We start from the raw sequence: 25,443 nt of genomic DNA, 5'->3' as shown, positions 1-25,443 counted from the left end.
ACCACAAGGTTAGCCCTTAATGAATTTCAGGCCTCCTATTACTCTCACCACAGGAGTCAGTCCGCTCTAAGTGAGACTAACTGGCTCTTTAGAGTGTCAGGATGCAGTTCTTACCTTGAATCCTTACCTAGTTATACCGATGGGGCACCACCATGGACACCCACTAACAGGGGCCATGGAATTACGTCCCGACCACTGAAGCGCAGCCCTAGAGGTCTCACCTAGAGACCCCAAGGAATTTACACGCTGACACAGACCAACATTCATAACTCAGCAATAAGAGAACATTAATTCATATTTCCATTCCCATACCAACCCTTGAGGTAAATTCCTCATACGCCTCATATTTTGAATCCATACCTCTGATCATCACCACCCCATGAGTCTGGGGCCTCATCTCATATTAATACCATGTTCCTTTAGTTCCACACCACTCATTCATTTCACATGCCAATTTCATATCCAACCTGTCATACACAATTCATAACTCATGCCAAGTACACATAACATTCCATTATATACATGTTTCTCATCATACAATTCACACTGAAGCCAATATCAATCATCCAAGAATAAACAAGCACCCAAACAGCGTACTGTCTCGCTCAACCCCTCGCTCAGGCTGAAGGGTTTCGCTAAGGCGAGACGTGCTCGCTCAGGCGAGTCCCCCCCTTCGCCTAGGCGAGGGTTCGATGGGGCACTCAGGGAACATCACGGGATCTCGCTTAGGCGAGACCCCTCTCGCCTGGGCGAGGTGTTCACTCGCTCAAAGTTCAAGCAGGTCGCCTGGGCGACCTTTCGCGCAAAGGGGTTTAGGCGAGCCTTCGTCAGACTCGCCTAGGCGAATCCGACTCGCCTGGGCGAGATTATTAGTTCTCGCCCTGGTTTCACCTGCAACAGATTCATCATCTCGCCCAACCAAACACACAAAACAACCCACACATCCAGAACAATGATTTAATCCATGCAAACAGTTCGCAAACTCAAGGAACGACAGGAAACAAACAACCTAGCTCAAACCCTAACTTCCCGTACCTGGAAGAAGGCTAACGGAGCTTCGACACGGGCCCTCGGGGTGCACCAACTCAAGGATGGCTCGCAGAACTGGCAGGACAGCGAAAAAGAACTAGGGAAACTGAGTCAACGGAGCTTTTAACTGAAAATACGAAACAAGATAGCGAAAAGGGAATCAGTACGGCTGGGAGAGACACTTACATGGAGTAGAAGTCCCTTTAGCTTACGTGACAGTCGAACGAAACCCTAGCGGAGGGAGTGACGGCCGCAGCTCAAGGCAAGGGCAAAGTTTTTCTGAAAATGGTAAGGAACTTTAGGTTTAGGGCAGACCTAAGAACTTATATGTTGGGCCGGCCTCAGGCCCATTTACAAGGGCATCCCACTAACTTTAGGGCAGAAAATAAAAATGGGGGTCTTACATAAGTTATGCTTTTATTATTTGAGTTTTTTTTTTGAATTTCTGTTTTTTTCATTATTTTTTATTGTTTCTATTTTTTCTTTACCAAATTAAGGATTTGTTTAATTTTTGGCAGATGAAATCTGGATAATATAGGTGTGAAGTAGTGGATGTGAGAAAATGGAATTGATGTTGAAAATTGAAAGAGTGAAAGGACATCAAAGAACAAAGCAAAGAGTTGCCTATATTTGGAAAAAGAAAATCGAGAAAGGTTTCCATAGATTTATTTTCTTTAAAAGTTTCTTTCTTGTCTTTTTATTTTGTAATTAGTGGTTGAACTCCTTTGGGCTTTGAGAGCCAATTGTGAACAATATGTTGTTCATTTTCCTTTTTCTAAGCATTTTGTTCATAGCTTAGCGTTTAAATCTAAGTTTACTATGTTTCCTTGTGAAGTTGTTAGTCATACAGTGATTTGATGAATTTTCATAATGTTTCAAATGACATGTTTGGTAATTACTTATTGATTTTTGAGTCATGTTATTTCTTTTACCTTGATTGCGTGTAAGAGGGTTCATATTTTAATTAATTCAATGTCAATTACTTTAATAAAACTTTACCTTCACCATAGTAAAGTGGTTTGAATTACAAGAAAGTGAAAGTTAGATGGCAAGTTGAAAAGTTTCTGAAAACGTAACTTGAATTTCTTATATTATTTGTAAAGGAAAATTATACTGAATTTCATAGAGTCATCCTTTACTCTCTTGACGTGGTATAATATGGATTATTAATTTTTTTAAAGAAAAATATAAAAATATATTAATTAATGACTTACATTAAGTAACATGAAGAAGTAAATGACCAAAGTCAAAAAATTTGGAGTTACAGTGTTATTATCCATTTGTAAAATAAAGTGTTGAATTTCTTGATAATTCATTTAGTGTTTAACGAGGTGGTGTGATTGTTAATTAGAAGGTGTGACTATTAACAATTTGATGTGGCTTTATCTTACTTCATCAACTTAATTTTCACTATAATTTTATAATTTTTTAATGCACAGGCTTCTAATGCATGGAGGGAGACAAGATCAATAATTTTAAAATCTTGGAAGCAGGATTATGGTATAGTACTTCCTTTAGAACTATGGATGGTTGGCTTAGTGATAAGAACTTTAAAAAGGATGTCAGAGACTTAGAATTCATTTAGGGTGGAAAGTAGAAAGGGATAACATGGAGTCACATCCACACGTGAATGTTTTTATTTCAACATTCATGAATCCATGAATCACGTTTGCCCTAACATTGAGACAATTGTCATCTACGTTCATGAATCATGTTATACCCAACATTCACTCAATTACCCTCATCATTCATGAGTCATGTTAAACATTAATTGACTCAATTACCATATCATTCACGAATCATTGTACACTTGACATTAACTCAATTATCATGTAATAACAAAAATATATGTAGAAAAAATAACATTTTATAATTCTATCGAGTTTATGTGAATTTGTGGCAATCAAGGGAAGGGAAGCAAATTCAATGGAAATGATTGTCTTCCATTGTGCTTGCCTGTGTGTTATAGGAAACTTTGTTTATTAGTTCTTTTATATCCATGTTGAGAGCATTGCGAAATAGGAAGAAATTATTTGAAATATATCGAGAATTTATGTGGAGTTGAAAGTTAGTAGAGAGATATGTCTCGCACAATCAATCGATGAAAAGTCAAGTCTTATGAAAAGAATAAGAAACAAAAGGTCAAATCGCATAATATTTTACAAGGTTGGTGTCAATGAAGGATGCCATAAAACAGGCTTGTAATTTAGTAGAAGCTCATTGTTTATCCTCTGTTAGGTGACTAAAACGAATTATATACCCATGTTAGAAATGTCGACCGAAGAAAAGAAAAAATAATACAACTAACCATAATGAGACATAATGGATATTAATTGCTTAATATGCATCGACTCCAAAACCGTTAAGGGTAGTTTTTTGGACAATTATAGGAAGATTTAGCATGTAACATGTTTAAATTTCAAAATTCAAAATCTTGTAACTATTTAGGGAATGTTAGAAAATACAAATAGGTTTATTTTTTATTTTACATTGGTGATAAATTATGGAACAATACATAAATTCTGAAGGACATCACAAACAAAAAAAGATAATCTAGTGTTAGTTACAATTTGGGTCACCGCTCTCATTGATTTATGTTAAAAATTTCTTTACTTTCCTTAGTAGTTTATTTGCAATTTACTTTTGTCCTCTTTAGATTTCATTGCAATTTGTGTAATCATTGTATCACCACACATATTTTGGATTTTACCATCTTTAAATTACACTTCATCCATTGTCATAGTATTCCCATTTTCATTATAATTGAAAACCCAAAAAGATAGACTGTGTTAATGGGACATGCATAAAATTCTAATTGAAATTCAAATAAAAAAGAGAATGAGTTCGTTTGAGAATACTTCACCAAATAAGTTATTTTTCCATTAAAGTAATCTTCAATGTAAAAACTTAAAAGCAAAACATCCTAATTGGATTGGAAAACAAAGTTTTGTTAATCTTGTGAAAAAAGAAATATCAAATCGGTTTAATTTTACATGATAACAAGACAATGATTGATTGAAACTAAATTATTGAACTCTATTTGGTTGAAATAATAGAGTTTCATTCGATTTTATTACTATCCCTTGCCTTTTTATTGTCAAAAAATTGATATGACCGACTAAAAATAAATCTAGGTCCAAAACTAAAGAAAAAACCTAGAAAAAATGGAGAAAAACTAAAAAGGTGACTTACTTATTTAAAACATTAATTAAAATAAAATTGACTTAGAAAAAATTAAATTATCCTATTTTACCGTGTTTAAAACATAAACAATGTGGATCATGACTTGGTTTACAAAGTACACTTTTTTTATAACTTTTTCTTATAAATTACCGATTCGAACGTGAAACTTGCCTTTGTATTCCAAATTGAATTATACGAAAGATTTCTCTTGGAACTAGTAAAAAAGCAATATAAGTTTACCTAGTAAAAAAAGGAAAAAGACTCATTAAAAGTAGTAAACTAAGTATCTGTATGAAATTAGTTATCCACAATTTTAATTAATACTTCATAACAAAGGTCGGTAATGAATTAATCTATTCTACAATATAGTTGCTATATACTATATTAAGGACTGTGATGTTGTGATTTCTAATTCAAAAATTAAATTTCTTAGAAAAATATTATAAAATCCTCTTTAAATTATATTGGAATAGAATTATTATTGCCGTAAAAGAACGTCAGATGATTTATTATTCGACAACTACGTAAATTATGTTCATACTATAAAAGCAACCACATTTCATCTGGTAGCAGTTTCACTGTGGATGCCATGTAATGTATAGTTTAATTCACGCACAAGATAAATGAAAAAGCAAGACCCACGACTGAGAATAAAGTAAGGGAAAGCAGAGTGAAAAGAATAGGTAATATAGGAGTTGGTGTTCATATAAATGTGGGTATTGGGAGTGCTAGATTCACAACCCATCTCAATCTAGTTCTATAATATTCAGTGTGTGTGATGATAATGAAGAATTTGAAAGTGATGATGTTTGTGGTGAGTGTGGTGTTGCAGGTTTCTCATGGAGAACACCACATCAGATGCCTTCCAAAGGAGAGGGAAGCACTCCTTCAATTCAAGGCTGCCATTATCGATAACTACGGCATGCTCTCCTCTTGGACCACTCCCGACTGTTGCCGCTGGGAGGGGATTCGCTGCAGCAACCTCACCGCTCACGTTCTACGCCTCCACCTTCCTGGACAGTTTAATGATACCTATCATCGTTATCATATAAGCGGAGAGATCCACTCGTCGTTGATGGAGTTGCCACAGTTGCAGTATTTGAACCTCAGTTCCAACTCTTTTCGAGACACTCACATCCCCAACTTCCTTGCTTCTCTCAAACGCTTGAAATATCTTGATCTCTTTTCATCTGGTTTTGCCGGAGAAATTCCAAGTGAGTTTGGCTCTCTTTCTCATTTGAAATATTTAAATCTTGCAAGAAATTATGCCATGGAGGGTTCAATCCCTCCTCAACTTGGAAATCTCTCTCGCTTGCACCATCTTGATCTTAGTAGCAATTCTTTTGGTGGAAGTGTGCCTTCTCAGATTGAAAATCTCTCTCGCTTGCAGTATCTTGATCTCAGTGGGAATTCTTTTGAAGGAAGTTTCCCATCTCAGATTGGAAATCTCTCTCGGTTGCAGTATCTTGATCTCACTGGGAATTCTTTTGAAGGATACATTCCTTCCCAACTAGGAAACCTTTCCAATTTGCATACACTCTATCTTGGAGGATCTCATTCTGCTCTCAAAATTGTCACTACTCATCAATGGTTATCTAATCTTACTTCTTTAACCCATCTTTACTTGGATTCCATATCTAATTTTAACACTTCTCCTAGTTGGCTTCAAATGATTGCCAAGCTACCAAAACTAAGAGAACTCGGTTTAATTGATTGTGACCTTTCCGATCATTTTCTCCTTTCATTCAACCCTTCCAAATTCAATTTTACTACTTCCCTTTCTGTCCTTTTTCTTTTTGGAAACTCCTTCACACAACCAATGCTATTCCCATGGCTGTCAAACACCACTTCCAACCTTGTTGAGCTTTACCTTAATTGGAACCTCTTGGAGGGTTCCACATCAAATGGTTTTGGCTTGTTCATGAATTCACTTGAGCACCTTGACCTCTGCTATAATGTGCTCAAGGGTGAGGATTTAAAATCATTCACTAATATATGCACTCTACGTTCTTTAGACATCAGTGGAAACAATATGACGGAAGATCTTGTGTCAATTCTTCATAATTTATCTAGTGGTTGTGTTAAATACTCACTACAAGAGTTGAGTTTGACTTCTAATCAAATCACAGGCTCCCTACCTGACCTTTCAATGTTCTCCTCTTTAAAAACATTGGATCTTTCTAGAAATAAGTTGAGTGGAAAGATCCCAGAAGGTGTCATGTTGCCATTTCAAATGGAGCAGTTGTCACTTGTGTCTAACTCTTTAGAAGGTGGTGTTCCAAAATCATTTGGGAGTATATGTACTTTGCGCTCATTGGATTTGTCCTTTAATAAGTTGAGCGAAGATCTGACAATCATATTTAATCATTTGTCTGGATGTTCTAAATACTCATTACAACTTTTAGATTTGAGGAATAATCAAATTAGTGGCACTTTGCCCAATATCCTCCCAGAGTACCCATCATTAAAAGGATTATACCTTGGTAGTAACAAGTTAAATGGGACACTTTCGGAAGATATTCAATTTCCATCTGATCTTGAAGTTCTCTCTTTGATGTCAAATTCTTTAAAAGGTGTGATAACTCACTCTCATTTTTCTAATATGTTCAACTTAAAGGCATTGGACTTATCAGATAACTTTTTGGTGGTGGAATTTAGTCAAAATTGGGCTCCATATTTTCAATTGGTTGATATTGGATTGAGATCTTGCAAGTTAGGTCCATCATTTCCAAAATGGTTAGAGACACAAAAGGAATTTCAATTCCTTGACATTTCAAATAATGGAATATCGGATATGGTTCCAGAATGGTTTTGGACTAAATTTGCATTGCAAGAGTGGTTCATTATCAATATTTCATGCAATAACCTACAAGGTACGATTCCAAATTTGCCGCTACAAAATCGTTATTATTCTCTAAGTCTTGGATCAAATCAATTTGAAGGTAATGTTCCACCTTTTTTACGAGACTCAACACATCTTGATTTATCTAACAACAAATTTTCAGATTGTTTGTTGTTTTTATGTTCAAGTGGTGTAGCTAGAGCTTTATACCAATTAGACCTTTCAAACAATCAATTTTCTGGACAAATTCCAGATTGTTGGACCCATTTTAAGTCATTAACATTTTTAAATATTAGTCAGAACAAATTTTTTGGAAAGATTCCTACTTCAATAGGATCACTCCTTGATCTTCAAGTATTGTTATTGAGAAATAATACCTTAAGAGGAGAGATCCCTTTCTCCTTAAGGAATTGTACAAAGTTACTGATGCTAGATATGGCAGAAAATAGATTATCAGGATCTATCCCAGATTGGATCGGGAGCAAATTGCTTGAGTTGCAATTTTTAAGTTTGGGGAGCAATTTCTTATGTGGAAGTTTACCATTACAAATTTGCTATCTAAAAAACATTCATATATTGGATCTCTCTCTAAACAATCTATCTGGACAAATTCCTAAATGCATTAAAAATTACTCCTCAATGACTCAAATAACTTCTTTGATAGATCATCAAGATTATTGGTATTTGATCAACACCACCTTTGGGGTAGCTCATAATTCATATGATTTGAATACATTCTTGATGTGGAAAGGTTCAAAACAGATGTTCACAAATAATGGATTATCACTTTTAAAAAGCATTGATCTCTCAAGCAATCAACTCTCAGGAGAAATTCCAGAAGAAGTGGTGGATTTATTTGATTTGATTTCACTGAATTTATCAAGAAATAATTTGATGGGAAAAATTCCATCAAATATTGGAAAGTTAACATCACTTGAATTTCTTGATTTGTCAAGAAACCAATTTGTTGGTTCAATTCCTTTGAGTCTTGCTCAAATTGATCGACTCGCTTCATTAGATTTGTCACATAATTATTTATCTGGAAAAATTCCAACTGGCACACAGTTACAGAGTTTTGATGCATCAAGATATGAAGATAATGTGGATCTTTGTGGACTACCATTAGAGAAATTGTGTATTGATAGAGTGCCAAGACAAAAATCGATTGTTGAATTTCAAGAAGATGACAATTTGATTTTCAATCGTGGGTTTTACATAAGTATGACAATTGGATTTGTTATTAGCTTTTGGGGAGTATTTGGCTCAATCTTACTGATACGTTCTTGGCGTCATGCATATTTCAAGTTCTTAAGTAATTTAGCAAATACTCTTTATGTCATGGCAGTAGTAAAAGTATTCAAGAAGTTTTCTAGAGCATAGCAGGTAATATTATTTTAGCTTTGTTATTTTTCTTATATTATTTTTATTTTTATTATTATTATTTTAAACAAATAGTTTTCACAAACCTTAGTTTTTCTTTTTCAAAAGTTATATATTGAACATATATATATATATATATATATATATATATATATATATATATATATATATATTATATATATATATATATATATATATATATATTATATATACTAGAATAGGAATTTATTTTCCTGTGATGTTACAACCAACATTGAAGACTTGATATGGTAATTTTTATTTTTATTTTTTTACTTTTTCCAAATTATCAACCGAATATATTATTGCAAATAGAATGTCAAACATCACACAAGTAGCTAAGAGATTTTAGATTTAAACATGTTTTTCTCTCCGCTTGTATCCATAATATTGTTTTTTCTTCATCCTTTGTTTTTCTTATTTTGTATTTCATGATGGTTGCTAGTGAGTTTGCTAATTTGACGTATCACCTTTTAGTAGAAAATATAAGACAAAAAAAAACTTTCTTGAACGTAGAGAAACAAATATTTTGAGAGGAAAAATGCATAAATATTTCAGAAACAACTTATAACAGAACAAAATATATAAAAAGATTTAGGAAACAAAAGTATTTTTTTTTATTAAAGATCAAATAAAAATCAGAACTTTCAAATCGAAAATACCACATTTAAAGCCAAAATTTGTACAGACATAAACGATTGTACATACAACAATGTTTTTATATTAATACATCATAATTAATTATTGTTACTGATTATCAAGATATTATTTAGTTAAAAAAATTAATAACATCACATTTTATTTGTCATTCACTATTTATTCTTTATCTTTACGAAATCGATCTCATTTTTTCAGATAATAACAATCAAAGCTATTATGGTAAAACCATTTTTTCATTAGACAAAAAGAAACTGTTGAAAGATTAAGGATGTAATAATAAATACGAATATTGCTTAAAGATAATAATTAATGTCTATGGATTCAATAAAATAATAAAATATCCTAAGTATAAAACATATTTTAAGTCTCTTTATTTCTCCTCTTTCGATCATGTCCCAAAATTGTTGTGTCAATCTCATAAGAAGTTGTTTCTTCTTTTGTATGTTTAAAGATTGCAATATTTGTGCCATGGGTGATAGATATAATTATTTTTCGACAAATGATTTTTAAGAAGTATATAATAAATCGAAAAATTTAAAAAGTATTCACTTCAATTATTGGAGTTTTCTATTCATTTTCCTTTTAATATCTGAGTTTTCTTTGTTTTTCTCTTTTTCTTTTCATTATTTTTTGTTATTTTTATTTTTGGCCAAATTAATGATTTGTTTATTTTTTGGCAGAGGAAATCTGGATTATTATAGGTGTGAAGTAGTGTGAGTGAAGAAATGGAATTATTGTTGAAGATCGAAAGGACAAAAAAAAAAACAGAGAAAAGAGCTACTTCACTTGAATTTGAAGAAAGATAACTGAGGAAGGTTTTATTAGATTTATTTTCTTTAAAACTTTCTTTCTTGTCTATTTTTATTTTGTAATAAGTTTTTGAAAACAATTGGGCTTGGGGGAGCCATTGCAGTTGGGCTTAGCCTTTCAATCTGAGTTTATTACATGTGAAGTTGTTTATAATAAAATGACTTGATGAATGTTCAAAACGTTGGAAATGACATGTCATTGATTTTTGAATCATGTTCATTGATTATGTAAAACTAATAGATGATGTGTATTTGTTGCATATGATTAATTAATTTTACGGGAATTACTTTAGTAAAATTTTACCTTACACAGATTAAAATGGCATGATAACATGAAATTCAAAGTTAGATTGTAAGTTGAAGAATTTATAAAAGCACAACTTGAATTTCTTTTATCATTTATTAATTAATCTGTCTCAATTATTAAGTATCTTAATTTGTCTTTCACTTTTTATTATATATCTTTATAAATTATTTTAAACTTTTTAAGAGAATAACAATTACAAAAATATTATGGTAAAATAATTTTTTCATTCGACAAAAAAAATTATCGAAATATTAAATAAGAATATTACTTAAAGATAATAATTAATATCTTTGGATACAATAAAATAATAAAAGATCCTAAGTATAAACATATTTTCAATCTCTTTATTTATCCTCTTTCGATCATGTCTGAAAATTATTGTCTCATCATCATAAGAAGTTGTTTTTTTTTTCTTTCGTATGTTAAAAATTGCAATAATTGTGCCATGGATGATAGATATAATTATTTCTTTAAATACATTTATTTTACATGAGCCGTAATTAGAGGAATGATCTCCAATATAAATCTTCATATTTTGTAATCTTTGGATCTGGAACGTCCATCTAATAATTAAATTTAATTAAATGAAACATCACATAGAAAAATAATATAAATGCATTATCATGGAGTAGGAATGTCACTCCTTATAGTTATCCAAACAATTTGGAAAGAAAATTAAGGTACACCACGATGCCATTAATAAAACAGAGTACAAGTTTAACAGTACCCAAAATACATGCTTATAGAGCAAAATAGTACATAGGTCAGAGTGCCTTAAAAGTGTACTCAAAGTAAGAGGATCCAACCCAAGATTAACTATGAAGCGGAGTTTTCATTACCCTAATGACCATGAGGGGTTCCCATATCTGCTCACATCGCAAAAGGAGAAAATGACATACAAAACACATAAGCAAATAGAAAGGGTAAGTTAGAGTAAAATGTTTTATCATACAATTGAGCATGCAATTTAAAAGTCAATAATACATGAATCAACCAAGCATGTGATAGCAAACAAGCAAGATTCTAAGACTCAATTATCCAGATACATATAATCAATCGGATTCACTAGATGTTTGCACTTGTGGTGGCCTCTACTACTCTGTAGAGTCATTGCCAATGAGTTTCACTCTACCACGCACAAGGTTAGCCTTCAAACGTCTAAGGTCATTATCCTGCGAAAGACTAGGGCCTCCTACTACTCTCACCACTTGAGTCGGTACGCTCTACGTGAGACTAACTAACACTTTAGAGCTTCAGGATGCAATCCTTACTTGAATCCTTACTTAATTATATACTAAGGCACCACCACGAAACCTTACTAAGAGGTTCATGGAATTACTTCCATTACTTGAGGCACCACCATGAACTCTCACTAAGAGGGTCATGAAATTACGTCCATTTCATGAGGCACCACCATGAACTCTCACCAAGAGGTTCATGGAATTACGTCCTACCCATACCATAGTCATGTCTCACCAACCAATTATAGATTTATCATGCATACCAATTCTCATGTCAATATTCAACCAACCACCCAATCATGTTTCATACGTATATTCATACCAAACTCATCGATTCAGATCCCAATGTATCATATAGGGCATACATGGCATCATACTTGAGATTGTTTAAAGCACAAATCATCCAATTATGTGAACGTCCATGAATATAATCAACTCTGTTAGTCTCGCTCAGGCTAAAGAGCTCACGCTCAGGTGAGAGGAACCCCTCGCTCAAGCCACCAACTTTTTCCTGGGCGAGATTGCACACAGGGGGCACGTTGAGGTCTCGCTCAAGCTACCCATCTCGCTCAGGTGAGACTACTCTCGCTCAGGTAAGTGGCCTTCGCTTAGGCGAGCCCTCAAAACAGAGAGAAATATGGGTTGCAACTATTCTAGCTCAAGCAAGAGCTCCTCGCTTAAGCGAGAGCTTTACGTTTGAGCGACCACCCAGCTCGCCTGGGCGAGTTTAGCAGAACCCACCAACTCTCCCTTGTGCGAATGCTAGATTCGAATCACACCCACAACACAGGCAATGCATTCACATGACAAACAACATGAATCAAGCATCCATAATGTAAAACAAACCAAGCATGCAAAGATAACTTAAAAATAGCGAAACCCTAGCTTCCCTTACTTGAACAGAGGCTAGTAGACAACGACAAACACCAAACAGTGAGCACCACAACTCCGGGAACAACTTTGTGAGCTGAAAATACTAACACCACCAAAACAGGGTTACTACGATGAACCTAGTTGGAAACACAAACGTAAAGCTAGAGAAGAGAATATATGGGTTGAAGAATAACTTACATGGAATAGAAGTGGAGTTCAATTAGCTTGATGAGGAACAGGGTCAAACCCTAGCAGAGCTTTGAAAAGAGAGAAGAGTGAGTGAGGAAAAGGGGTTGTCTTGTGGAATGAGAGTAGAATGAGAAGGATTAGGGCTGGAAAAGAACTTTGGGATACCCTATGGGCTGGCCTTAAGCCTAATAGATAAGGCCAAACCCTTAAATATTAAGAGCAGAAAAAGTGGATCTTATGAGATTTCTCTCTCTTTTTCCTCATTATTTTCTGTTGTTTCTATTTTCGGCCAAATTAATTATTTGTTTAATTTTTTTGTAGAGGAAATCTGGATTATAGGTGTGAAGTAGTGTAAGTGAAGAAATGAAATTATTATTGAAGATGAAAGGGTTGTGAGGGTTGCATGCTGAAAGCACACGAAAAAACAGAGAAAAGAGCTACTTCACTTGGATTTGGAGAAAGATAATTGTGAAAGTTTTCTACACATTTATTTTCATTAAAACATTTTTATTTTGTAATACCATGATTTGATCAATCTTCAAAATATTGGAAATGACATGTTCTGCTATCTCATTTTCTCATCTCTCATTGTTACTCAATTACTAAATTAGTTCTTTTCCATTATTATTTCCACTATAACTTTTATGAGTTTTATATGTGTACCTTCAAATCTTTAAGAAGAAGGATAAATACTTCTTATTTAGTATGCGAAGCTTAACATTCACTAAGACAGTTAACATAAATAATTGAACCAAACTGTATGATCAATAGAATTACACAATCAATTTACAAACTCTAATGTTTGAAATTGTTTACTATATATAATAAACATACGTAAGATGTTTTGAGTAAAACATTCCTATTCATTAAAGCCATTTCATTTTCCAAAACTGTGCAAGACAAAATATAAATTCCCTAAAACAAGTGTTCCTTTGTTTTTAGAAAAACCCAAACAATAACCCAGAACCCTCTATATTAACATTACTAATTTAAAGGCCAATTATTTTGTTGGACAAAATATTAGTCACTAATGTTAGTAATTAATTTAGAGAACAAATCACCTTAATGATAAATTTAGAGACAAATTTAAAAATTATTTTAATTACCAAAGGAAAGTGTTGACTGGAAAAAGGAAAAGAAGTCCAAGGAAATACATGCTTATATAGCTTGGAAAGATAATGATGATTAAGTAGCTTATCACAAGATGAAAGTGAAGAAGCAAACTTATGTCTCATGGCTGGATATGAGTTATCATCATCAAGTCAAGTAAGTTCTCTGCCATCAAAAGACAAGAATGATTATACCTGAAGGCATCATATTTCCATCTCAAATGGAGCAATTGTCAAATGGATTTAGTTATTTGGAAGGTGGTATTCCAAAATTATTTGGGAGCACATGTACTTTGCAGTCATTGGATTTGTTTGACAATATGTTGAATGAAGATCTGAGGTCATATTTAATCATTTGTTTGGATGTTCTATATATTCATTGCGAGAATTATATCTCAATCAAAATAAATTCAGTGCAACACTAGCTGATTTCTCAATATTTTTGAAGTTGGAATGTTGATCTATCGAGAAATGAATTAAAGGATGTGGTTCCAAAATCAATTCACAATGCTATTGTTTTGCGTTCATTGGACCTATGGAATAATCATTTGAGTGAAAATCTTACAATAATAATACATCACTTATCCCAATATGCCAGATACTCATTGCAACATTTAGATCTGAGCATGAATCAAATTAGCGACATTTTGCCCAACACCCTCTCAATGCTCTCGTCATCAAAAAAGTTATACCTTGAGAATAATAAGCTAAATTGGATAATGTCTAAAGATTTTCAATTTCCAATTGAACTTGAGGAACCGCATTTGATGTCAAACTCTTTAAAAGATGTGATAACTGACTCTCACTTATATAATATGTTAAAGTTAAAAACATTGATGAGTTACTTTAGAATTTAGTCAAAATTGGACTCCATCTTTTTAGTTGAATAATATTCAATTGAGGTCATTAGTTGAATAATATTCAATTGAGGTCATGCAAGCTAGGACCGTTGTTTCCCATATGGCTAGAGAAACAAAATGAATTTAAAAACCTTGACATTTCAAATAATGGAATATCAGGTATTGTTCCAAAATGATTTTGGAATAAATTTGAATTGACAAATTGGATCAATATTAATATTTCATGCAACAATCTACAAGGTATGATTCCAAATTTGTTACTAAAAAATCATTATTATTCCATTATTCTTGCATCAAATCAATTTACATGAATTATACATTAGTAAAATTTTACCTTAACCAGATTAAAAATGCTATGATTACATGTAATTGAAAGCTTGTTAGCCGAAGAATTTGTAAAAGCACAACTTGAATTTCTTTATAATTTGTGAAATAATCTATATTAATTGTTAAATTTCTTGATAATTCATTTTAGTGTTAAAAAATTAAATACCATATTTAATTTCCTAAAGTCATCTTATAATTTAAGTAACATTTAACTAATAAGATGTGGAATTTACTCATTATTAAATAACATTTTACATTATTTCACTAAAACAAAGTATTTTTTTACTAGCAATTATTTTATGGTGGTAGTTTAATACATTATTTTTTCTTTCTGTTAATTTTATATAACCACTATAATAAAAATTGATTTTAGCAGGAATTTTAATCACGTTTCCGAAAATTTTAACCTAGTTAAATATGTTATCCGCGATTTAACTTTTTTCGGGTAAAATCAATGTCACTAACATATTATCAACGATTTTGAGTAACTCATGCTAAAACGAAACTTTCTTACCATTTCATAACTCCTTAAATTATTAGGGGTTTCAAACTTCTGTAAATTATGAGGAGTTTTACAACCCCGGTATTTTTCCAGGGGTTTCAAACCCTCAGCTCAAGGGTTTTAAACCTCCAATACTTCCTAGAGATTCCAAAGCCCTATTACGTGAGTCATCATTTGAATTAATTTCATCAGTTAATTGTTTTAATTACATAAATTGATTTTTTTAATGCACATAAATATTCGAGACAATTGAAAAGACAAAATACAAATATTTTAAAATGATAATATTATCTTGAATATAACGTTCATTAAAAGAAAGAAGTACATAACTTACAACTTGAAGGTAAAATTAGAAAACATTACAATATTTTTTTCACAATCATAAAATTAAATAACATTCTTTAATATGGATTTTTATGTTGATATTCTATGTATTAAAAATAATTCTTTGACCAAATAATTAACGTATAAAAAATAATCATAACTGATAACATTTAAATATTAATATAAAAAAGTAATTACATATTAAAATTTAAATATTACGGCGATGGGTGTCCATTGCTCTGTTGTTGTAAAGTAGAGCACAAAATTTTGTTTATAGCACTTAGGATTATCCATGCCATTGCAATTAGAGAGCAAACAATTCATAAGATGGATTTGGTTGAGTGTGGAAAAATAGATTTGTGTAGACTTGAGTGGATGAATATGTATGTTTTTTTTAATAGATTTAGAGGATAAAGTGAATAGATTTTGAGATAAATTTTATGAAAGTTAGTAAGTGATTTGAGTGAATTGATATATTAAAAAAAAATTTAATAGATATAATTTGAAGATTACCAAAATACCTTGATGATAAAAATAAAATAAAATAATTATTAAATGAGTTAAAAACATTAAAATTTTACAATATTTTAATTATTATACATATTTATATATTATTATTATTATTAATTATTATATAAATTAATAATTATTACATATATATATATATGCATATATTATTTTTTAACAATATTTCAGTTATTATATATTAATTATATAAACATATTAATTATTAATAATATTTATTTTACATGCATCGTTAATTATTATAATTTAATATATTATTTTTTATATTTTTAATAATATTTTAATTATTACAAATAGTTATACATATTTTAATTTTTATATATTATTAATATTATTATATATAAATAATAAATTATAATATTAAATTATATATATATATATATATATATATATATATATATATATAATCTATATATGAATATGTGCAACAAAATTTAAGGATAAAATGGTAAAAAGTGAATGAATCAACGCAAATATTTTTAGTTGAGGTGAGATCGAATTATCTGATTGTTTTGTAATCCGTCTGTGCTTTTCATCGTTAATCTTTTAAAACAAACATGATTTCATATAACTATCCGTGCCTTCAAATCTGTTTGAATAGTTGTATGAGCATAAACGAACACAGCATAAATCTCTTACAGTTGCAACTGCTGCACTTGACACGACAGCCAAAGCCAAATGCATCATTCCAATGACATGATTAGTGCATTAGAAACAAGGAAAGGCGGTGACATAGTCCTTTTTCATACGTGTTAAATGCTTTACAAAATTTGTATTTTATCTTTTACCATAATTTGTGTTATAATTTAAAGTATTATTAAAATAAAACAAGTAATTGAAGAGTGACAAATCAAGAGTACTAAAAAAAAGTTGATACTCTATGTTTTTAATCCATAAGAATAATAAATGTTAGTTCGAACGGTACATGATGGGTTGGACATGATGACGACCGATTCTCATTCCTGTCGAGTATCATAAAAACATCAAGTAGTTAAAACTATGGGGACTTAGGAACCCTCAGACAATTCAATCTCTCATCGATCTGGTGAAACTTGAAGATTTCGACATTATTTTCCTTATATAGACTCGAATTTGATCCCAAAAGGTAGATGACATTAGAAGAATAATGAAGTTTAAGAATAGTTTATGTGTTGACCCTTGTGGCAAGAAGGAGGACTATTTAGTAAGATGTTGAGAGGCTCCTGATATTTATTGTAAAGGATATATAACTGATATTCTATTAACCAGTTTTTAGAAAGATCAAGTGTCATTCTTTCATCTACATTATTTCTATAGGTTAATCTGCTTTCGCACTTCAACTTACTCTCATATTATCCGATCACATGTCAACCATGCAATTAAATTCTATTCACGTTAATTAATTGATTTCTCAACACACGATATTAAAGAGAAAAAAGAAAAATATTCATAAGATGCAACGAAAAACATTAACATTAACGCGACAAGGTTTTTTTTAATTACTTTTTTATGATAAATTGTGAGTTGACCACACGATTTCATGATGGTCAAAAGAGAAGTTGTGTGTATAGATATTTCCAATTTGTATCTTCAGAAATTAGAAATCGTATTCTAGGAAGAAAGTGAAGAAAGTGAATATAAAATATTTATCCAGAGAGATAAATATATGTTAAACTAAAAAATAATTAGTTTTCAGAAAAAAGAAGAAAGTGAAGTAAAAGAAAAAATAAAGAGAAGAATAATGACTCATGGAACCATGTATATTCTTTTCCACCCATTTTTTAAAGGGTGTTTGAATGCCATTTTTAAGTGTGTTGGAATGCAACAAAGTGTTTTTATTTTATTTTTCTTGTCATAGGCTGATTAGCTAACCTGACTTATCTATAAAAAAACAACTTTGGATTTAAAAACTAAAAGTAAAAACAAAGTTTATTAATATATAGCTGAATAGTGGGGGAGGAAAAAATGTTGCCTCTTCAAACCCAAGAACGTTTCTTGCAAAATTTTCTACACGTGGATTCAAAATAAGAACTCATATGTGAGTGATTTAAAATTAAAATATATTATATACTTTTTTCAAATATCACACTTTATCTCCTTTCTCAGGTCTCTCCCACGCATAATAGCATGCTCTTTGTCTTCTTTCTCTATTTTCTGTTTTCTCCCTTTTTCCGCGATGTCCTTTTGTATGATTGGATTTCTTTATGATACCTATCTTTGCATGTTTTAAATTTGATTTCCCATTTTTGCATTTCGCTTTTTGGATTTTTCGCTTTGGATTGCAGGCTTGCATTGGAGGTTGCATTCATTCAACACATTTTGCATCAGGAATTACAGATAAACTTTCTTTCCCTATTTCTTTCTCAGTTTTGGTAATCTCTGCTTTGTAATGCTCTGTGGATTTCTGTCAATCGTTTGTACCTGTGGTGTAATATTTATTTATTTTCGATTTTCGATTTCCTATTTCCTATTGCCATGCCATATGTGATTTTGAATTAGGGTTTTTGAATTTTTGCAACTCTAAATTAGGGATTTTGAATTTCAAATTTCGATTTTCTTGCATCTTTTGGCTTTTTGGCGCCTTATATCTTTACATGGTTATAGAGGTTTCTCGAATACCAATTTATTGTGTTTCCATTTTACGTTTTCAGTTATATGTTGTTTGTCTATTTTTATTTATTATTTATTTCTAATTGTCCTTCAATTCCATTCGTGTGTTTTAAGTCATTTTTTTATGTATATCTAAATTTTCTTTTCATTCCTTTTCAAATATGTTGCAGTTGTTCTTCACAGTGGCTTTGTCCACGGTTCCTCTAACCCTTTAATGGAATACACATTTGGTTCTAACTAATGCAATGAAATTAAATTCATTTTTAAGTGAATATATAGAAAATATACAAAATTAATACAACCCGTAATTATACATTATATATAAAGTCTATATATATTATAACTGCTATTGAAAGGAAAAAAACAAGTAAATATGGAATGACTAAGATAATATTACCAACTAGCCTTTAATCCACCTCTTGTATTTGGCGACTTTTATTATTATCATGCGACAGATATTGTCGATTAAGTTATTCAACAACCTAAAATATACTTGCTGCCAAGGACAACTGACCAGAATGGAGCCAAAGGTTCCACACAAGCCTGTAATGAATCCAAGTGTCATACTCACATAAAATGCACGATTGACAAGGAAATTCCCATCTTCATCCGATTCAACATTTTGTTCATGTGGTGGTTCCTCTGCAGCACACAACTTGTCAAGTGGTTTCCCACAAAGATTGGAATTATATTCATAACTTGAAGCGTCAAAACTTTGTAGCTGAGTGCCAATTGGGATTTGCCCTGATAAATTATTATGAGATAAATCCAACATGGTAAGTCGATCAATTTGGGTAAGGCTGGTAGGAATTGAACCGAATATTTGATTTCTTGACAAATCAAGAAATTCAAGTGAGGTTAGCCTTCCAATATTAGAGGGAATTTCTCCTGTCAAATTGTTTCTCGATAAATTTAATGAGATAAGCTCAAACAAATCCTCTATCTCCATTGGAATTTCTTCTGATAATTGGTTGCTTGAAAGATCAATACTTTTCAGAAGCAATAGCTCATTATTTAAGAATATATGATCTGCACCTTTCCATGTCAACAATGAATACAAATCATAGTAGTTCATGTACTGTCCAATCGATCTAAGGCTGACAAAATACCCCTGGTGTGTATAATCTATCAATGAAGTCTTTTGAGTCATTGAAGTAAAATTTTTGAAGCATTTGGGAATTCTTCCAGATAGACTGTTCAGTGAGAGATCCAAGAGCTGAATGCCTTGTAGATAACAGAGTTGAACTGGTAAACTTCCAGAGAAGTTATTCTTTCTCAAGCTTAATATTTGCAAATCTTGATATATTTCCCCAATCCAAGAAGGGATAGGTCCTGATAATCTATTTTCTCCCAAGTCAAGCATTACTATCTTTATGCAATTCCTTAGGGAGAAGGGGATCTCCTTGGTTAAGCTATTGTTTCTTAGTAATAATGCTTGAAGTTCAACAAGTGATCCCATTGAAGTAGGAATCATTCCTGAAAAATTGTTGTGACTCAAATCTAAATACGCCAATGATTTGAAATGGTTCCAACAATCTGGAATTTGTCCAGATAATTGGTTGTTTGAAAGGTCAAGTTGGCCTAAAGCTTCAACGGTCCCATTCGCACAAATAAATGAGGAAAAGTCTGAAAATTTATTTTGAGATAGATCAAGAAATGCTGATCCCCTAAGAAATGATGGAATAGGGCCTTCAAACTGATTGGATGCGAGAACTACAAAATGAGGAGTAACATCCAAGGGAAAATTTGGAATTGTACCTTTGAGGTTATTGAATGAAATATTCATTTTTGTCATTCCTTGTATTGCAACCTTAGCCCAAAACCATTCCGGAACAAAATCTGATATTCCACAGTTAGAAATGTCAAGAATTTCAATGTCATTTTGTGTGTGGAACCATTTAGGAAAAGTTGGACCTAACTTGCAAGATCTCAACCCTATGTAACCCAATTGAAATGTTGGGGTCCAGTTTTGGCTAAATTCCAAAGCCAATGAGTTGTCTGATAGATCCAACAACTTCAACTTTGACATGTTTGCAAAATGAGAGTCACTCATCACACCTCCCAAAGAGTTCAAGTTTATTTTGAGAGTCTCCAGCTGAGTAGGAAATTGAATATCTTTGGGAATCTTTCCATTTAGCTTGTTTTCATCTAGAGATAAAGTTTTTAAAGAAAAGAATGTTGAGAAATCAGGTAGTGTACCCTTGATTTGATTCATTCTCAGTTCTAACTCTTGCAGCGAGGATCTAGCACATCCTGACAAGTTTTGGATTATCAGTGGAAGCTCTTCATTGAAACTGTTATTGGATAGGTGTAACAAACGCAAAGTACATGTGCTCCCCAATGCTTTTGGAACACCACCTTCCAATGAGTTTGATTCAATTGATAAAGACTCCAACTGAGGTGGAAATTTGCTACTATCAGGTATCTTTCCACTCAACCGGTTCACAGAAATATCCAATATTTTCAAATTGGAGAATATTGAAAAGTCAGGTAAGGAGCCAGTTATTTGATTGTAACTTAGGTACAACTCTCGTAATGAGTGCCTCACACAACCACTAGATAAGTTATGAACAATTGATGAAAGATCTCTAGTCATATTGTTTCCGTATATGTTTAAATATTGTAAGGTGCACATATCCATGAAGGATTCTAACGCCTCACCCTTGAGTCTATTAGAGGAGAGATCGAGCCGTTCAAGAGAATGCATCATCAAACCAAAATGATTTGATGCAGGAGCCTCCAAGAGGTTATTACCATAAAGGTCAAGCTCAAAAAGATTGTAACTGATATTTGACACCAATTGGAATATCATGGATGATGTAAACTTGTTCCAGGAGAGGTCAAAGACAGAAAGGGAAGTAGAAGAATTGAGCTTTGAAGGGCTCCATGAATGGATGAAATTATCAGAAAGGCTACAATCAGACAAGCTTAATTCTCTGAGTTTTGGTAAATTTCCAATGATTTGCAGCCAACTATGAGAATTATTAAGATTAGCCATCAAACTTAAGTCAAGATGGGTTAACGAGGTGAGATTAGACAACCAAAGACCTCCATCATGAAGTTTGAGAGCTCCACCATATCCAAGATAAAGCTTATGCAAGTTTGACAGTTTCCCAAGTTGAGAAGGTACATTTCCTTCTAAAGAGTTATCCTTAAGATCTAGATGTTGCACCTTGGAGAGATTTCCAAGTTGACAAGGGATTGAACCCTCCAGGAAATTCCCTTCAAGATTTAAGTAATTCAAATGTGAAAGAAGACCAAACTGGTTTGGAATCCTTCCACCAAAACCAGAATTTGACAAATCAAGGTGTCTCAAATTTCTTAGAGAACCAATGAAATATGGTACTTGAATACCTTGAAATCGATTCCAACTGAGGTTTAAAACCTCTAAATGTTGCAACTCTAGCAGTGACTTGCTGATGATGCCACTGAGAAAAAACTCATCCATAGCAAACCAATCACCATGAAGATCAACTATTAGTATGTGGTGATTTAAATTGCTACAGATAATGCCTGTCAAAAATAATTTAAATAATTTAACTGTAAGTCAAAGTTTCATATTAAATAAAAATAATAAAATTAAATACCAAATAAGAAAAAGATTCGTAAAATTCATTATTTAAAATTTTAGATTAAAAATAGTGACATGTGAAATAAAACTAAATGTCTCATATATATATATATATATATATATATATATATATATATATATATATATATATATATATATATATATATTCCTAATAACCCCTCAAATAAAAATATAAATCCATCAATACCTTTCCATTGGCAACAATCAGGAGTGGTCCAAGATGAGAGCATGCCATATTTATCAACGAAGGCAGTCTTTAAGTGGAGAAGTGCCTGCCTCTCCCTCTGCATGCACCTCACCCCTTTTGCACAAACCTGGTCATCCTGAGATACCAAACACACGAAAGTTAAGATTAGAATGAATTTGGTATAAATTGACATCATTTTTTAAACTGTGGAATTCCCAAACGCATAAGCTCATACTGTGAAGAATAACAATGCCAATGGCCTTATATATAACATACTCTAAGTACTAGAAACTTCTTCAACAATAAAGACTAGAACTTCTTTCTAGAATAAGAACTATAACAGAGGAGAAAAAAGACAGAAGACTTAGAAATTTCTCGTCAACAAATAAGAAAAGGAAATAAAGAAGACTTGGGAACATAAGCAGTTAACTTTTTCTCCATGATGTATCAAATTCCCATTTTTTGTAAATTACATTTCCATTCCATTATTTGATGATAAAATGTTTAAATGATTTGAATGAGTTATTTGATCTTCAAATAATATTTTTTTTCCATACCTTACAAAAAGGCATTTAGTGTTAAAAACGTGTAATGCATCGTTCTAGAATTAATTTGGTTATTTTATAAAAAAAAACAAATTATTTTAATAGTTTCATCCCACTGCCAAATTTTTTTATCTTTCATCACACAATAATAATAATAATAATAATAATTTTTTTAATTCTTTTTTAATTTAAATTAAAGTTTAGTAAGTATTGATAATTATGGATATGGATATTATGGTATTTGTATCCTATCTGTCTTGGTAGTATACAGGTATAGAAAATATTATATGAGTATTCATCTATAATATTCATTTTTCACATATATTTATTTATATTTGTATGTATAAATTTATGTGGGACTTATATTTATATTTTTCTTTAGCTTTTTTTATACATTAATCATTATAAGGCAACACTTAGATGAAATCTTACATATAAAAAAATATTAAATTAATAATTAAAATTTAGATGAAAATATTTTATTTTTGTGATAATGATATTAAATTATTATATTATATTATGTTATGTGTTATATAATTGTAATGATAAAATTAAATTTATGATAATGAGTAAAAAAATAAATATAATAATATAAAAAAACATTAAAATAATATTTTATATGATAAGAAAATAATAAACAAAAGAAAACATAGCATCACACACAAACAAAATATAATATATATATATATATATATATATATATATATATATATATATATATATATATATATATATATTATCTTCGAGATCGAAAAACTTTTTAAATATTAAATTAGTTGAACTTTGGATGATTAATGAAATTGTTTAAATAAAAAAACTTTACAAATAAAATAAAATTAAAGATAAAAGAAAATAAAGATAATTTTTTAATTACTTAGTAAATATTAAATATTTGAAATTGAGAAAATCAAATATTTTTATATGAAAAAATTTAACAAATAAAATGTAAGATTTAAATAATATTAATAATTAAAAAATAGATACATATGTTTAAATATTTTAATAATTATAACATACTCCAGAAACTTCTTTCAAGCATAAGGACTAAAAGAGAGGAAGAGGAACAGAAGATTTAGAAATTTCTAGTCAAAATATAAGAAGAGAAAATAAAGAAGACTTGGAAAGATAAACATTAACCTTTTTTTCCATGATGTATGAAATTCCCATTTTTTATAAATTACATTTCCATTCTGTTATTTGACGATAAAATGCTTAAATAATATGAAAAAGTTATTTGAGATTCAAAACATCTCTATGAGTAGGTTTGTCAGCGTTGCATTTATGTTCCAACAACTAATAGTCGATCAAACTTCTAAAATAGTCCAAAGAGTCATTTAAGTCCGCATATTGTCTAACTGTCTAATTTTACATTTTAAAAAAAAATCTTGAATATATATATCCTATTTTTGTAATTTTTAAAAATTTTCAACATCCAAACTTTTTAAAATGTAATTATATGATATTTTATATTATAATTATATGATTTTAAAATTTTATAAATTCCTGTTTCAATTAAATTTATATCAAATTTTTTAGATGGACTTAAAAAATATTTAGTAAAAAATTATAAATTTTGTAGACACATATATGTATATACGACTATGTATCTTACGAAAACATGAGAATATTTATTTCTACAATTCAAACAAATTTATCTTTTTATATATTTTATTATTTGTTGCAAATATGTTCAAATAATTTTTACAAAAATATTTTCTAAAATATAAATTTAAATAGAAAAAATGTTTTAAGTTATAACTAAAATAACATTGTATTAAAAAAATAACAGTATGTGTAAAACTATACATTTTAAATAAAATTAATCTTTTTAAAAGTAATTTTAATTTCATAAATATAAATAAACAATTGTTTCACTTATTAATTTTTCTTTTGTTAATAACTTTAATCACTGAAAAAAATTATTTAAGTAAAAAAGTTATTAATAAGTAACATACTAGTCTGAGTAAATAAAATATTTATATTTATTATTAATATGTATCTGTTCAACATATCTACCTAGTATTATTTGAGGTTTATATGAAGGGGTGCCAATGATTTTTTTTAAAATTAAATTGTTTCATCGTAATTGGCATGACATATTTTTTCGATGGGATACGGATAATATTTATACCTCGTTTAAAAAAAAATTATAATTTAATAACATTTTGGTATATGTAGGATATCTGAAAAAAAAATGTATGTGAAATCTTTTATACCTTGGAATACTATAAATATTCATAAATATTTTTACATTTTATCTTTTAAAATTTTAAATAAAATTATTTTAAAAATAAAGTTCTGAAGTATAAATTTAAATAAAACTAATATTTTTTAAGTACAATTCAAATCAAT

General features: G+C 30.6%; 2 protein-coding genes across 2 annotated transcripts; one reads left to right on the top strand and one right to left on the bottom strand.

The window, feature by feature from the left end:
- Positions 1–4,989: 4,989 nt before the first annotated feature.
- LOC114181086 (receptor-like protein EIX2) lies at positions 4,990–10,112 on the top strand. The gene is made up of 3 exons (XM_085672300.1): positions 4,990–5,469; positions 5,545–8,437; positions 9,793–10,112. The coding sequence occupies exons 1-2, from the start codon at positions 4,991–4,993 to the stop codon at positions 8,432–8,434; spliced, it is 3,369 nt and encodes a 1,122-aa protein (XP_085528426.1). The 5' UTR covers position 4,990; the 3' UTR covers positions 8,435–8,437; positions 9,793–10,112.
- Positions 10,113–18,488: 8,376 nt separating this feature from the next.
- On the bottom strand, positions 18,489–22,771 carry LOC146887223 (receptor-like protein EIX2). The gene is made up of 2 exons (XM_085672310.1): positions 22,547–22,771; positions 18,489–22,280 (listed from the first exon to the last, which is right to left on the bottom strand). Exons 1-2 carry the CDS (start codon positions 22,740–22,742, stop codon positions 19,168–19,170), a joined length of 3,309 nt encoding a protein of 1,102 aa, XP_085528436.1. The 5' UTR covers positions 22,743–22,771; the 3' UTR covers positions 18,489–19,167.
- Positions 22,772–25,443: the final 2,672 nt, after the last annotated feature.

Source organism: Vigna unguiculata, chromosome 4, assembly GCF_037176805.1.
Source record: "Vigna unguiculata cultivar grain cowpea cultivar isolate G323 ecotype 2 chromosome 4, ASM3717680v1, whole genome shotgun sequence".
Taxonomy (NCBI): Eukaryota; Viridiplantae; Streptophyta; class Magnoliopsida; order Fabales; family Fabaceae; genus Vigna; species Vigna unguiculata.
This window is presented reverse-complemented; position numbering and strand designations above follow the sequence as displayed.